Genomic DNA, 15,762 nt, shown 5'->3' with positions numbered 1-15,762 from the left:
TTACTAATGATAAATACATTTTAGATATATTAAGTGTAGGAAATTTACAAAATATCTTAATGGAACATGGTTTTTACTTAATTTTTGGCATTAAATTGATCATTTTTACACATACAATGTATTGTTGGTTATTGCTACAAATATACCCATGTAACTTATGACTGGTTGTGTGGTCCAGGATCACAAATAAGATAAAAACCAATACTGAAAACTGTATGAGTTTTTTTTTTAAGATTTAGATTTTTCTTTTAATAAGTATTTGTTTAAATAAAACTGGGTGAAACTTTAACCACAGGGTAAAACAACCATTACCAATGATCTTTGCTTTTTGCACAGAGCACAGCTGTTTATTATCTATTCATTTTGTCAGAATTTTTTTTTTTAAGAAAATATTAAAAGAATAATCGGGATGACCTAGATAACAATCCTGTAATTTATGCGCAAACGTAAGAATGTAATGGAGCGATACAGAAAAGACAGAGGTGCGATCAGCAACAATTCGGCATCAGTTTACTGACCCAACAAATTGACTCGATTATCAAAAAAAGAAAAGAAAAAAGAAAGAAACTCAAAACAAAAATGTTCATTAGACAACACCCCCACACAAACAATCAAAAACCTATGAAAACAAGTTTATTGCCTGAATGAATTTTGAGAGTAATATATCTAACAAAGTAGATCCATGGGGCACACAATCACCTTGATGCCACAGTCCTATGCAAATTATGTACCTACAATCATGTTCTGTACGTCTGTCAAGTTATTTGCAACCTTTTGCTGTTATTGCTTCCTCTGAGCGTGTCCCACTTTCTGTGAGCTTTGCTCCATTTTCTCTCTCTCTCTCAAAAAAAAGATTGTTGTCTGTTGGAATAGATGTGTTTTACTCCCATGACAGTCTCTCTGCTCTATGTTCACTCTGACTGAGCGTATCATCTCAGTCTGCGTCCCTGAGCTCCTGGGTCTCATCCACAACATCCTTACGTTTCTCCTGTGAAGGCCTCTGCTCTCCCACACCTTGGGAATCTCCATTTGCACCAAAATGTAAGTTTTGAGGACCACCCTTGCTAAAATTGCTCTGAGAGTTTGTCAAGTTAGTTTTGAACTCATCACAGGTTCTGTGTGTAACGTGAACACCATCCCCCTGTGAGCCCTGCGCCTCTTCCTGATGAGAGTGCTCGGGGCGAGGCGGTTGCTCTGATGGATGAGGCTGTGGCTCTGTTGGCTGCTGCTGATCATGTTGTGGCTGGGCATCGCCTGCAGCTGCCATCTGATTGGCCATGGAGGGTTTGATGGAGGCGTGGCACATGGGGCATGTTTCTTGCACATAGAGCCACTTTCTTAAACAGGTGCCATGGTAGATATGACCACAGTATGTTACCACCGCTGATGTCATATCCTACAAGTATAAAAGAGAGTTAAAATGTTAGTAACCTTAAGTTTTGCTTATACTTCTTTTCAAGTATTAATACATTCTTGCGATCTGTATCATCACATTACTTATAACAATATTTGCCATGTTATACCTGTATTATTGCTATATGCAAATCAAACATAAGGACAATATTGATCTGAAAATGTTTCATAGCCACAAACACTTAACCCCATAATGTCCCTAAGGTTTTTAATAAAGCATTGCTCTGTTTGAGCATCCTGACCAGCCTAACTCTTTAAAGGGACAAATAAACATTTGATTCTTACCATTTTGGAATCCATTCAGCTGATCTCTGGGTCTGGCGGCACCACTTTTAGCATAGCTTAGCATAATCCATTGAATCTGATTAGACCGTTAGCCTCGCGCTAAAAAATAACCAAAGAGTTTTGATATTTTTCCTATTTAAAGCTTGACTCCTCTGTAGTTACATTGTGTACTAAGACCGACGGAAAATTAAAAGTTGCGATTTTCTTTAGGCAGATATGGCCAGGAACCACACTCTCATTTGGTGCAACAATCAAGGACTCCGCCGCCGTAACATGGCCGCAGCAGGTGCAATGATACCACGCAATGCACGGAAATATTCCTCTGCTATGGAAAGTAACCAAGGGGACTATTTTAGGTCAGTGCGTAATATCACAACGCCACCTGCAGCCATGTCACAGCAGCAAAGTCCTTGATTATTACGCCAGAATGAGAGCATAGTTCCCAGCCTTATCTGCCTAGAAAATCGCAACCTCTAATCTTCTGTCGATCTCAGTACACAATGCAACTACAGAAGAGTCAAGTTTTAAATAGGAAAAATATCAAAACTCTGGTTATTTTTTAGCACGATGTTAATGGTCTAATCAGATTCAATGGATTATGCTAATCTATGCTAAAAGTGATACCGCCAGACCCGGAGATCAGCTGAATGGATTCCAAAACTGTAAAAATCAGATGTTTAACTCTAAGGGAACTGGAAAATAAGCATATTTTCAAAAAAAGTGGAGTGTCCCTTTAAGTCTAATATACAAAAGTACTTCGCCTTGGAATTGAGTGACCATACCTGGAAGCAGATGGCACAGACATCATTGTGTTCCTGTAGCTGCTCTGCACTGGCCCGTGGTAACAAGTTGATTTTGCGAGCTGCTTCCTGTCGAAGCAGGAAGCTCTTCCAGCCGGCCTGGGCACGTAGCCACACGTTGCAGTAAGAGTGAATGATGATCACCGATGCTCCCAACCAGCTCCATTCGCCCCACAGAGACTCCCACGCTCCGTAAGCCACTACGCACACAGCCACGACAAACTCCAGCACCCGACACACTCCATTCACATAATATACAATCTCATCTAAAGCAGGCAGGGCAGAGCCACGCCACACCTCCACCATGAACAGGCAGTAGATCAGCAGAGTGCCTGTCACCTTGAAGACAAGTCAAAGAGCAAACAAGGCTAGATTAGATCTTAGTCAAATCATATAAATGAATTTCATACAAAATGAAATAAAGCCTACCTGCAGTGATGTGAGAATACAGCTGGAGACCAGAATCAACAGCCAGAAATCCATGTGGAAAAACTGGGAAATTTTAAAAGCCATGAATACCGGAAAAATGAGCAGAAACACACACATGGATAATCCCCGCAAATGCTTCCACACGCTCCTGTGAAGAAAGCAAAAGCATTATATTGGATTTAATCAAGTGTTAGATACAATTATAAACAACAATGTTTATTTAAATGCAGAAAATAATTTTTTTCTAGGATTAAATTGAAGCTCATGTTTAAAATAGTTTGTCAGTTTATATACTGTATGTGCAATACTTGTTTCTGCTGGCTCCCAGACCCAACAAGACAGGCTCTGTGATCTCGCTCATGCTTTGTAACGTAGACGTAAGGACGATGAAGAGAATGATGAGGAGCAGGAAACAACGCTGCAGGGCTGCCATGTCTAATAACCCAGTCTGCAGGGCCAGCAGCAGCAAAGTCACCCCCTCTGTCACACCTCTACAATATGTGCAAACATACATAAACTAAGTAAAAAAAAGTTAAACATACACACATAAATGTATGCCACCTTCTCTTACCTATGCATGACATTGTGATTCTGCAGAGCGCTAAATCCTCCAAGGTAGAACTTGCAAAGATTTAAAAGTCCCAATGCCGTGTAAGATACCACAAATGTTAAACCAAGCAGGGAGTACGGGCTAGCACAGCATTCAGATACACTGTAAAATACATGCATTATACACATTTAAGGCAACATGCATTAATATTCAACAAATATTCTGTTTTTTCTACAAATAAATTACATTTAAATTTATGCTGTTTCTAAAATATTGAACAACATTGACATCATTATAACATCTGCATGCTAAGACGTGTTAGCCATCTTTGATATATTTGCATACAAAATGATACAGCGTTTCAGTAAGGTCGAGTGTCCTGCTGCTTACCTGGTAAGGATGTATATCAGGGGTCCCTGTTGGACAGCAGTGATGGTGCCAACGTTGCCAATTAGTTGGACTCCAAACAGTACAAACCAGAAAACACTGAACAAAACCGGCACGGCAAAGCCATGCCAAAGGGACACTCCGACTGCCATCAGTCGGTACAACTCAGTCACCTACAGCAACCACAGACATTAACACTAAGAGAATGTGTTTCAGAATCATAACTATGTACATCAATATACTTGTTTTAGTTTGCATTTACCTCTATTTCCATTATCTCTCTATATGCTGTTCTGGCCAGTCTATATGGCACAAAGAGGTTGGCAAAAAAGAAAATGGCAACTTCGGCCCCAGTGATTATCATCGAAATGGAGGAGACAGTAAAGAGCCAGTCCAGAGGAACAGAAAACGCACGCGCCAGAAGAGGGAGCAAATGTGCCGAAAACATCCATACACGTTGAGTGCGCATAAGGAACGCACATAGGGTACTGACTATAATCTGACCTGTAGACATAAACAAATAATCAATAAACAAACAAGAGTCACATAATCAATAACAAGCAAGTTTACAGGCACAGTCACAGTCCTAAATAATGTGGACACCCCACTATGAAAAATATTAATGTAATTACATGACATCCGTTTTTGTCATCTAATTTTTGCAATTATTAGAGAGCTATTTATCATTTTTTTTGGAAAGCATCAAAATTGTGTGCAAAATAATCTACAACATCTAGTATATTAAAAAGCAAGACAAGAAGTATTTGAAGTGGACACAACAAACTTAAGTGAAGCATTACACTGCTAGTATACCTGTGCAAAAATTGCACAAAAAGTGAAGTGCAATGGTCTAGCATCTGTTTGTGGATGCCATTAGGTAATGACATCATGCAATGCATTTTTAAAGGATTAGTCCATTTTCTTAAAAAATAAAAAAATCCAGATAATTTACTCACCACCATGTCATCCAAAATGTTTGTCTCTCTTTGTTCAGTCGAGAAGAAACCATGTTTCCCGAGGAAAACATTCCAGGATTTTTCTCATTTTAATGGAGCTTCAAAGGACTAAAGGTCTAAACGATCCCAGACGAGGCATAAGGGTCCCATCCAGAGAAACAACCGTCATCCTTGACAAGAAAAACAAAAATATGCACCCCTAAACCACAACTTCTCGTCCATTTCCGGTCATGTGACGCGCCAGCGCGACCTCACGCAATACGTCATGACGTTAAGAGGTCATGGATGACGTATCGAAACTCTGCCCCAGTGTTTACAAGTGTGGAGAAAGAGGACCGTTCCGATGTTGTTGTATGTGGAATGATACTAATTAATGTCTTTGTGTCAGTTTATTGTTTAAAATGCTCCGCAAATGTGCGTTTCATATATGTGACACGTGACCTTTCCACGGCATTACGCAATTACGTGAGGTCGCGCTGTCGCCTCACCGGAGCGGAGATAGACAAGAAGTTGTGGTTTAAAAAGGCATATTTTTTATTTTTCTAGTAAAAAATGACATTCATTTTGCTAGATAAGACCCTTATGCCTCATTTGGGATTGTTTAGAGTCTTTTGAAACTCCGATGAAACTGCATTAAATCTATTACGTGTTGGGGTCCATTAAAATGAGAAAAATCCTGAAATGTTTTCCTCAAAAAACATAATTCCTTCTCGACTGAACAAAGAAAGACATCAACATTTTAGATGACATGGTGGTGAGTAAATTATCTGGATTTTTTTTAAGAAAATGGACTAATCCTTTAAGATTTAATATTTTTGGAAGCGATGTAAGGGTTCTGTAGTGTGTGTGGTATTTGTAACCTACTGGTGAGCGCAGTCACGAAACGATTCAGCGCTGGAGAGTCCAAGAAGAGCAGACCATCATAACCATATTGAGCTTCTTCTCTAACATAATCTCTGTTAAAACATTCATAAAGAATGAAGCTCTTCAACACCTTCTCACATTGTTCCACATATGTGACCCTCTGCGAAATTGTTGCTAAAGTCTCATAACCTAATTGTTAGATTAGGATCTCTAAAGTTTGACTTCACTCACTGATTTCACTTTCATTTCAATCTTTGACATGATCTTACTCAGTCAATATTAAAGATATCAAGATTATATTTTCACATGACATTCTTTACATTACGTAGGATGATGCAGAAAACAGTAAATCACAAAATAATTACTTTAGCTGTTTTTTCACAGGTAGGGTCACATACTATAAATTATTTGGAGTCTGAAAGCTAAATTTCAACTTTGGTTGATGGGTTCCAGCTAATATCGTATCTTCACCTGACAATCTGATGACCCATGTACAGTAAAAGGGCACATAGGACATGCAGGTAGAGCTGGATAATATGACCAAGCGGCAGCAGTAGTACCACAATGCTTACTATGTGACCTGCAGGAAAGACAAACAATAATCATTATGTTGTCTACTTGATGTATCTTAGGTTGCACACTGATGTAATAAACAAAAATCAATGATGACATGACACTTACCCAAGTAATATATGTTCCAGATCACATACTTGTACTTGAAGAGCATGTCCTCTGTCCTTGCCTTGAGATGATCCGTGAAGCTATCAATATTACATTTATAGAGCATGTCCAGCAACAAGATACTGGGCACCCTGAGGACAACATTAGCTACCTCCTCCAGTCGTGGCATTTTAATACCGTAAAATAAACAATTGTACCATGCACACAATCTGTGTCACATTCATGACATTTTGATATGATCCTATAGTATGCTCCTGTTTGGGAGTTCTCTTGATATCATAAAGGACATTGCTCAATTCAATCTGCAGATCCAATCTGAAAACTGTAGGAAGAGAAAGAACGAGAGGTCCTTGATTCCCAAGACATCCATTTGAAAGTGCATTCGTGATTGACACAACCGTCCTTCCGGGTTCGTTATTTGACAAAAATACTTAATGCGAAAGCTAATCAAATATGACTTTCTGCTTTAAAGTAACTCTATGAAGAAGAAAACCGATTTGTTGATATTTTTCTGTTTCTAAAAGACAGTTGCCTCCCACCTCGACTGTTTGTTTTGGCAGCATCTCTTCACAAAACAAAAGTAGCTCAGCACAATTCACTCCTCGCATACTAAACAGATTTGACACCTGTCACGACCGCATATTCCTCGGAAACTACAGTAAAGTGCATTATAAACTGTACACAAACGAGTTCCCCTTCCTGTGGTGCGCCGCCGCCATCTGTTCCAATAAAACCTCCCGCACTCATCACTGCCGCCTGCTGAGCTGGATGAAGAAACTTCGTGTCATAGGTTGTGTTTCCCAAAGACACATTTCAGGCCATATTACATCTATCTAAATCATTTCCTAAGTTCTAATTTGAGACGCATGGGATAGATATTTAAAAAACACGTGCAATGGATTTGCTGTGAATGGGGGGAAAGCCATAAAAGGTAAGTTGCGTACCAGCCTTTGCGCATGTGCAGTAGCTGGAGCAACCTGGAAAAACGTGTTATTTTAGCGCATTTTGAGTTTAAGAAACACATTTTTTGGTACATGATGCCAAGTGTAATTTTTGGTTGGAAATGTGTTGTTTTATTGTGACCTCAGCAAATAATTTTAAATACTGTCTTCAATCATTCACGTAGATAGGACTGGGTCCTGTATGACTACAAATGAGAAGGCCGGAGGCGTTGCAGATGTGGCCGCTAGTGGGGAAACTTTCTTAAAATGGACTTTAAAGGAATATTTCACCCGAAAATAAAAATTCTGTCATCATTTACTCCCTCTCATGTTGTTACAAACCTGTATACATTTCTTTATTCTGATGAACCCGAAGGAAGACATTTTAAGGAATGTTTGTAGTCAAACTGTTTGTGAGCCCTATTCATTTTCATAGTAGGGTGGAGCAGGGGCGAAAGTACCATTTATCAGAAAAACGTCATTTAAAAGGTAATGTTTTAGACGGAGATATATTTTTGCTGTGGTCAGTAACTCACAAGTGTGGTCTATCAATACCAGGTGGAATTTTAAGCAAATGTAATATACTTTAGTATAATTTCACTTTGAACATAAGTAGTGCTACTTTCGACCTGTCAGCTGGGACGAAAGTTACACAGAGGTGGGTCAACAGAACAAGATAAATATTTGTGTTAAACTTGTTTTTAGTAAATATACATGACTATAACATTGTAAATATGTAACTGCAAAGATATTTTGTCGATTATCATTGCAAAAAATAATGAATTATTTTTATTTAAAATTTCAGTTTCATCAAATGTTTCAAAAGCATCCCCCGACAGTACAAACTTGAATGGTTGAGAATAAAATATTTTTAAACAGTATAAACACTATGAAAATTTTATTAAATTAGAATAATATAAATTTTCAACATAATGCAAGTATTAGCAGCGGGACAAAAGTAACAAGTATTACTTTGGTCCCATCAGGAACACACATTTAAATCAGATTTACTTTTATTTTGAAAAACTCTGAGAAGTCAAACTTAGGGTGCATGTGTTACTGGACTAAAAAACCTGTAGATTGATCAGTACTGTAACACATGAAACCAGAAACACAACGCGTTATAAGAAAAAAATGACAGCTTTAGGGATTGACTTGTTTGAAAAGATAAGGTTTGATCATGTTTGAAAACTGCTCTTTGGGTCTAAATGCGGGAAACGATGACGAAATAATGCACTATTTGTCATCTCTTTCAAGGGTTGCATGCTAAAGATGCTGTCATAGTTTGAAATGCAAATGTAGTCAGGGCTCTGAAAAAATTGCTTTGTTACATTCGTCCCACATTACGTTCTCTCTTACTCTTTTTCCTACTATACTGAATGGGGCTCATGAACGTTTTAGTTACAAACATTCCTTAAAATATCTTCCTTCGTGTTCATCAGAACAAGGAAATTTTATATAGGTTTGTAAAAACATGAAACATGATTTAATTTTTGGGTGAACTATCCCTTTAAAGACAAGACTGACACGTTTAATTTTCAAAATGGGATACAAAATGAAAACACCATTACTAAACAAATAAAAAAAACTTAATTACTAAACAGATAAAGCATATATGGGTTTTTAATGTAAATTAAAAAGATTTAAAGATTAAAAACATACCAAGGTTTAACTTAACAAAAATATAAATATGTTAAATTAGTATGATTTCTGCTTTATTAGCCAAACACCTATTACATTACCTCACCTACGTATGATAAATCTTGAAAAGCACAGAAGTGAAAATAAACACTAAGTCATTCTGATACCGTAGATCATGTGCAAGTAAAATAGAATGAAATAAAAAACTATAAGTAGTCAAACTAGATCATTAATTGTTGATAAGTTTAAGATTATTAATATAATTTGTATTAATGACTGACCATTAATAAGTCCAGGCCATGTGTAAAACAAAACGTAACCAGAAGTAAGTTTCACCACAATGTTAATCTGTAAGATTAAAACCGAGCAGTTTACAGGAAAACGCAAGGTCCACTTCTGCTAATTTCAGCAATCGTCTTTTTCTTCTTAGTCATATGTCTCAGCTGAGACATCGGTTTTTGGGAAGCCAGTAGCGTACCAGAGACTGAACATGGAGAAGGAAAATTCACTCAGCGCTAACCCTGGATAACCTTTACTAAAGCACAACACACATATAAAGCGATATAAAGAGTAACTACTAAAATACGGTGCAGGTAAAAAGCAGCGTGTGCTGTAAAGGTCTGAGTCTGTGAGCAAGGGGGAGAGGAAATGGGCTCAGTGACCTTTGTAGCCAATTTCCCCTGTGTTCAAACAGCAGCATGAAAGCCAGGTCTGTTTCTGAAGTCTGTGCAAAATGTCAATTGCAACTTATCCCACCAGCAGAAGGATTTGCACTGAAAGTAGATTCCCTTAATGTTGCAGTCAGCTTTTTAGTCATTGCACATGGATGGTTTGACCCTATCTTTGCTCATAATGGGCTAGATTATATTTGTTTCTAATTTGTGTCTTTTTACATAATAATAATATCCATTCAGAATTTGATTCACTGCCTGTTGGCCTGGCGTGTATAGAATAAACAAAAAACATAAATAACATAAAAGTAAAGTATTAAGGGAAATAGAAGACTCACATTTCGAACACATTTCCATTAAATATTAGTGATTTGATGTTTCCAAAAGCAATAAATAATGACCTTCAGTCATTACATCCCTGCGTAGTTTGAATACTGAGCCATCAATGAAACTAACTGTTTTAGTAAGCAGAAAATCTTCAATGACTTCATTTTACAGTAAGCGATAAATGGAAGTCATGTGGGGAGTGGAACAACTGTATTTATGGTTTTAACACCACACCTCACTATGATGCAATATACATGTATCAATCAGCGAAAAATTCCATATGACGACTTTTTTAACTATTTTTGTCTGAGACTTTAGTACATGTAAACATGACTTTGCAAACATAAGTGAGATTTCCATTTCCTTTATGGAAACACAAGCTATCAACACCACCGTAGTTTCGCTCATTCTCTCTGCTAAGTCACTGCTGTTGTCATGAAACTGCTCTTTTGCAATAAGGGGAATTCCTGGTTCCTTCACTGACGAGTCCTTTTTTTTCTCTTCGTCTCCCCTTTTCCTTTTTTTGTTTTATGGGAACTGAGGGCAGAACCAGTGAGATGTTTTTCCTCAGAAGTGCTTTGTATTGATTCATTATGAGGGGGCGGGAGACTCCCTCCCACTGCTTCCTTCTTACTGGGAAGTGATTGCAGGCTTACTTTACTGAAAGAGCATGAGGGAGTGAGTGAGTGTGTGTGTGTGTGTTTGAGAGAGATAGAAGAGAGAGAGAGAGGCACAAAGACAGATAGGTATTTAAGCTGAGAGAATTTAGAAGTCACGTATTCGGAGGTCACCTGTCATCGCTGGATTCATATGCGAGTTTTGTATAGGAAACTTTAATGACAAAGAAGGATTGTGGATTTTGAAGCCACTGTTTGATCCTTGATAGCACTGTCATAGCGCATGAGGTAGAGATATGAGGTGGATCATGACAGGCTGGGGTAAGCATGTCTTTCTCCTTATCAGATAAGTATTTCTGCTATTGCATGTATTTTGGGAGAAATCTTAAGGCATTCATTTTCTGAACTTAAATAATTACAACATAACAGTGGAGGGAAAAACATTTTTCTGCTAGTCTTTTTTAAAATTATTGTAAAGTCATTTTTTGTGATTAACTGTTTTCTACTAAAAAAATAATCCTATATATAATGTAAATAACATTCTGTTAAAATATAACCTTGATATCTTTAATATTGACAGAGTGAGGTCACAGATTAATATCACTATAAGAGAAATCTTTAGGCAGTCATTTTCTGAACTTGTAGAAGTACAATATAAGTGTGGTAAGTAAAAAAAATTTCTAGTTAAATAACTGGTAACTTATACAAATGTAAATGTTGTTTTTTAATCATAAATATATGGCAGATAATAGTATACTGGAACACTAGAAGAAATAATAGATATTTTGGTACTTCAGAGGGGGTTTCCAACTGTGCACCCATCAGGGCAGTTCGACTGGTTCAGTGCCGTTTAATGGGAAGGGAGAGTTTCCTGAAAGTCCTCAGGTGTGGCAGGTACTCGGCTCGGGACATGAAGTTCAATGATTTTTCTCAGCAGTTCAGTAATGATCAAACATTAAACAAATATGTGATGCCGATAACATTGAAACAAAAACGTGAGGTCATTTACGTCATCGGCCCTTTGGCCCTTGTAGAAAACACCTTTGAATTTATAATCTGTGTCTCTCAGGTTCAAGAAAAAATACAAATGGTGGGAACTTTAAAAATGCTGATACTAACAAAGAAGATTTTGAGTTAGATATTTGCTTTGCAAATGTAAATGCTGGTTTTAGTTTGTAAAATTGTATCTTATGTATTGCCCTTTCTATGTTACGGAAATTATTATTTAAAAAAAATGGAGATTACACATAATTTTTGTTTTGGGCTACAAGATAACTTTGATTATTTAATTTCAAACGTAAATTCTCTGGGTAACTTAAATTTTCTTGAGCACTCAGCCCTGAGAACTGAATTCCATAGATGGTGGTCATAAAAGTTCATCTATGGGCTCAGTTCTTCTGGTGTTGTGTTCCTTATCTGCCATACAAATTTACAAAAAAAAAAAAAATGTAAATACACTTAGTTGCTTGATATTAATCAAATGTTTGTTTGACGTACAGTTGTGTTAAATACAGGTCACTTATATTTAATTTACAGCAATGCCTTTAACATTGATTGACTTTTGAGCAATTGTGTACGTTTAATGTGTTATCCAATAAATCATTACAAATGCATCAAACCACCTTCCTGTGCTGCTCCCTTTTTTAAGTATACAGAGGTATGTGTTGTCGAAGCATGCTGCTGGTAGTCAAATTTACACTCACATTTATCAGACAGTGTGGGTGTGCTTATCAAATGAGCAAAGTCTTTTTACTACTTCCTTGAATCAAAAGTGTTTTCCTTCAAGGTACTTATCAGTAACGCATATATGGTAAAATTCTACCTACCTGTCCTACACCTACGTAGACATTAGATTTCATATGGATTTTGGACATGGGCTTTGGTTTGGATTTATCTCGTTTCGACTATACATTAAACATAACTGTATTGCCAAATGACATGGTTAGATTAACAGTAATGCTAGTGGTATGTTGATGCATGCAAATCATGCATTGACACCCACGCTTCAACCACAGGCATGTCTTATCTCCTGTTCCCGGCAAATGACTCAGGATCAATTCCTTGGAAATCTGGACTAATGGACACATTAACAAAACTATCCACAAAAATCATGTCTGGGGATTAATGAAATTTGACTTATAATTTAGTCACGACCATTTGAAATTTGACAATAACCATTCTGCAGTAGGACTATAAAAAGTTGATGTACAATTAATAGTTGCACTGTAAAAAATACTTTGCTGCCTTAAAATTTTTTGTTGAATCAACTTGGATTTACAAGTCATTTCAACTTACTATTATTTATCTTGACTAGAGATGAGTTGTTATAACTACAGGTGAGTTGTTATAACTTATAAAATTAAGTTGACTTTTCTCAACTATATTTTATAAGTTGTGTCAACTCATCTCTGTTGACATGACTTGTGAATCTGAGTTGATTTAACAAAAAATTTGGAGGCAGCAGGGTATTTTTTACAGTGTAGCTATTTAAATAGTACATTAGGATTTATTTACTTATAAGTGCTAAATTAATTTCATTAAAATTTTCTCTCATAAAAATTACAAATATTCTTATAAACTATAAAAAATGTGAAAACTCAGTTAAAGTAATTTTTATGATTTGTTCTGTGAAAATAAAACCTTTAATATTAACTAAATAAGGTCATTTCAAAGATTAAAATAAATAAGGTAAATTAAACTTTGATGCTCCGGATATCATAATTAGATTATGAGCTTTTACAGACAGGGTCACATATTTGTTCTGCTTATATATTTTTCTGGTTGTATAATTCTCTTCTCTGACACTTTTGTTACTTTGCAAAGCAAGTTGACAAAGCGAATAAAACTTTATTTAGAAAAAATGTGGTAATGATAATAGGCTAGAAGGACATTTGGAGGAAAAAAACATTTTCACCCAATAAATATCTAAAAACTGTAGATTAAAAAAATTGTGGGCATTTATAAAATAATAATAATAAAATATTTGCCATTCTTTAAATATTTAAAATGCATCTTCACCTACAAGATTACCTTTCCTAAAAAATGAATTATTATAATTTTTTTTTAGAAAAGTTGAATAGACGATATTGCATTTACCACACAACAATCATTTATATTGAGGCACAGCCGCACAAGCACAGTATACACATTTGAAGTAGATCAAAACCTTTTTAAAACCAATAACCAATACCCGTTCTTGTATTGGGATAACTTTGATGAATGTTTTTGATCCACTTCAAATGTTGACTAGTATATATAATCATTCACAATTAACATTGCATTTAATACAATTAAATAATCTAATAGTTACGACAGAAACAAGCAAAGCTATAAAACAATACAGTGCCACTATCAAATCACTTTCTTTCCTGTCTTCTCTTTCTTCTTTACTACTTGACCCACATGATCACCATCAGAAAGAGTTGTCTCCTTCCTCACCAGCTTCTTCTCCACTCTATATTCTTGTTGACCCACACGAGGGTTCCCTCGCACTAAAAACTCTCCATTCTGATAGCTGATACTCACAGCTGTACTGGGGTAAGTGCCATACACCCTCCTCAGATCTTCTTTCACAAAGTCTGGAAGCTCCCTGATAGCCCCGAACACTCTCTGAAGTTTCCCCCAGTGTAACTCTCCCCTTAGTGTGAACCCTTCAGGCCATGTTTCACTAAGCACCTCATGGTGGGCTTGTTTTTGAGCAACATTTGGCAGACGGAGCACACTTGGCTGCTGGTAATACCAAAAGGGACTAAAAAGGTCTCGGTTTGGTCCGTAGAAATGGTGGTACTCTATGTGCTCAGTTGTATCCTGATCACTCCTGATAATAATCTGTGTGAAAAGGGCCACTGGCCCCTGTGTATCGCTGTAAACAGGAAGCCAAAAGTGACCATGGCTCTTCAAGAAAGAGTAGCAGCGAGGAGCCACTGTGAACATTATAAGGTTTGGCTTATAAGAGTGGATCTAATCTGCTCATAATCTTGTCTAGACTGAATTTTTAGGAACATTTCCAGAGAAGTACAGATGTAGATATCACCTGATTAAAAAAATAAAAACACAAGTAAATGCTGAAAACAAATGCAACATCTAAGTCAGATAAAGACACTATAGAAAATATAGGCTAATATAAATATGTGTAAAATACTGTACATATTCTTTTACAGACTAAATTAAAGGAAATAACATGGACTTTTGTACCAGATATTCTTTTATGTAAATAATATTGACAACATTGTACGGTTAAAAAAATGAAATACTATTGCATAAACAGTGTTTGCGCTAAATGTGGTTTTCATTTTTTGAGTCACACTATATTGAGTTTCATTATGAAAATAAAGTAGGCTACTCACCCATCACAAGAAAGCATGTCTGGCTTCTTAACACGTATTACTTGTAACATATCGTTAAGCAAAGAGTTTTGGTATCCAAGCACCAAATAACATCAACAATATGACTTATATCTACTATGTACATCTTATCAGTCATAATTACCATAAACAGGCCAGATATAACATACTAAACCTAAATAATCATTCTGACACGTTTGTTCATTATTAAATAAGTTTTTATTATGAAAAGAAGTACTTTCCCTTTTTACAGTATTTAATACCGTTTACAACTCAAACTAAATACTAGCATTTTAGCAGATGAAAATAGCCAGTGTTAAGCAGTATTACACTGCATTAACTTCAAGGAATGATCCTTTTGTTACATCACAAACCAAATCAGGATTTTATCTAAAAACACTGAGGATGCTTTAATGGAAAGGACTGAAAAGGCAAACTTTTACATCTAATACGAATTTTTACATCTAATAAAAATGCTATTTCCAGTGGTTAAAAATAATAAGCCCAGAACTGGGTGATAAATAGAATAGCTCATGAAACCATGTGCACGTGTAGACATAAAGTCTGTCCAACAGGCGGCACTAAACCTGTTTAACTTATAATATGAGTGGTTAACAACTGAGTTGTGTGGGGAAAAAAATCATGTTTTGAAAATTGCAGTAACTAATTTAGTATAAAACATGAGCATATACAAACACAAAATGTGAAAAAAAACAGAAATTGAAAATGTGCTGGTGAAATCAAACGAGAAAAAATAGAAAATATTTAGAGATAATATGAAAACGATTAAAAAAGGACAGTAACAAGAAAATGGTATTAAAATGTATAAATAGACCAAAAAATTAAAAAGAAACGTT

General features: G+C 36.2%; 1 protein-coding gene and 1 long non-coding RNA gene across 2 annotated transcripts; one reads left to right on the top strand and one right to left on the bottom strand.

Annotated features, from left to right (window-relative positions):
- Positions 1–440: 440 nt before the first annotated feature.
- On the bottom strand, positions 441–7,169 carry LOC129416280 (RING finger protein 145). Its single transcript, XM_055170575.2, has 10 exons — positions 6,366–7,169; positions 6,156–6,264; positions 5,685–5,776; positions 4,127–4,368; positions 3,868–4,037; positions 3,499–3,639; positions 3,236–3,418; positions 2,928–3,075; positions 2,481–2,837; positions 441–1,396 (listed from the first exon to the last, which is right to left on the bottom strand). The coding sequence occupies exons 1-10, from the start codon at positions 6,532–6,534 to the stop codon at positions 935–937; spliced, it is 2,073 nt and encodes a 690-aa protein (XP_055026550.2). The 5' UTR covers positions 6,535–7,169; the 3' UTR covers positions 441–934.
- Positions 7,170–10,591: 3,422 nt separating this feature from the next.
- Positions 10,592–11,503, top strand: LOC141368863 (uncharacterized). The gene is made up of 2 exons (XR_012372291.1): positions 10,592–10,883; positions 11,143–11,503. It is a non-coding gene; the product is annotated as an uncharacterized lncRNA (long non-coding RNA).
- The last annotated feature ends 4,259 nt before the right edge of the window (positions 11,504–15,762 follow it).

This window comes from Misgurnus anguillicaudatus, chromosome 11, assembly GCF_027580225.2.
Source record: "Misgurnus anguillicaudatus chromosome 11, ASM2758022v2, whole genome shotgun sequence".
Classification (NCBI taxonomy): domain Eukaryota; kingdom Metazoa; phylum Chordata; class Actinopteri; order Cypriniformes; family Cobitidae; genus Misgurnus; species Misgurnus anguillicaudatus.
Note: the sequence above shows the minus strand (reverse complement) of the source record. Positions and strands in the feature narration are given on the sequence as shown.

Coding starts and splice junctions, on each gene's coding strand:
- LOC129416280 (XM_055170575.2), bottom strand. CDS start 6,534: ATGCCACGACTGGAGGAGGTAGCTAATGTTGTCCTCAGGGTGCCCAGT. Junction 6,265..6,365: donor CTGGAACATATATTACTTGG/GTAAGTGTCATG, acceptor TCTTTCCTGCAG/GTCACATAGTAAGCATTGTG. Junction 2,838..2,927: donor GTATTCTCACATCACTGCAG/GTAGGCTTTATT, acceptor CTTGTCTTCAAG/GTGACAGGCACTCTGCTGAT.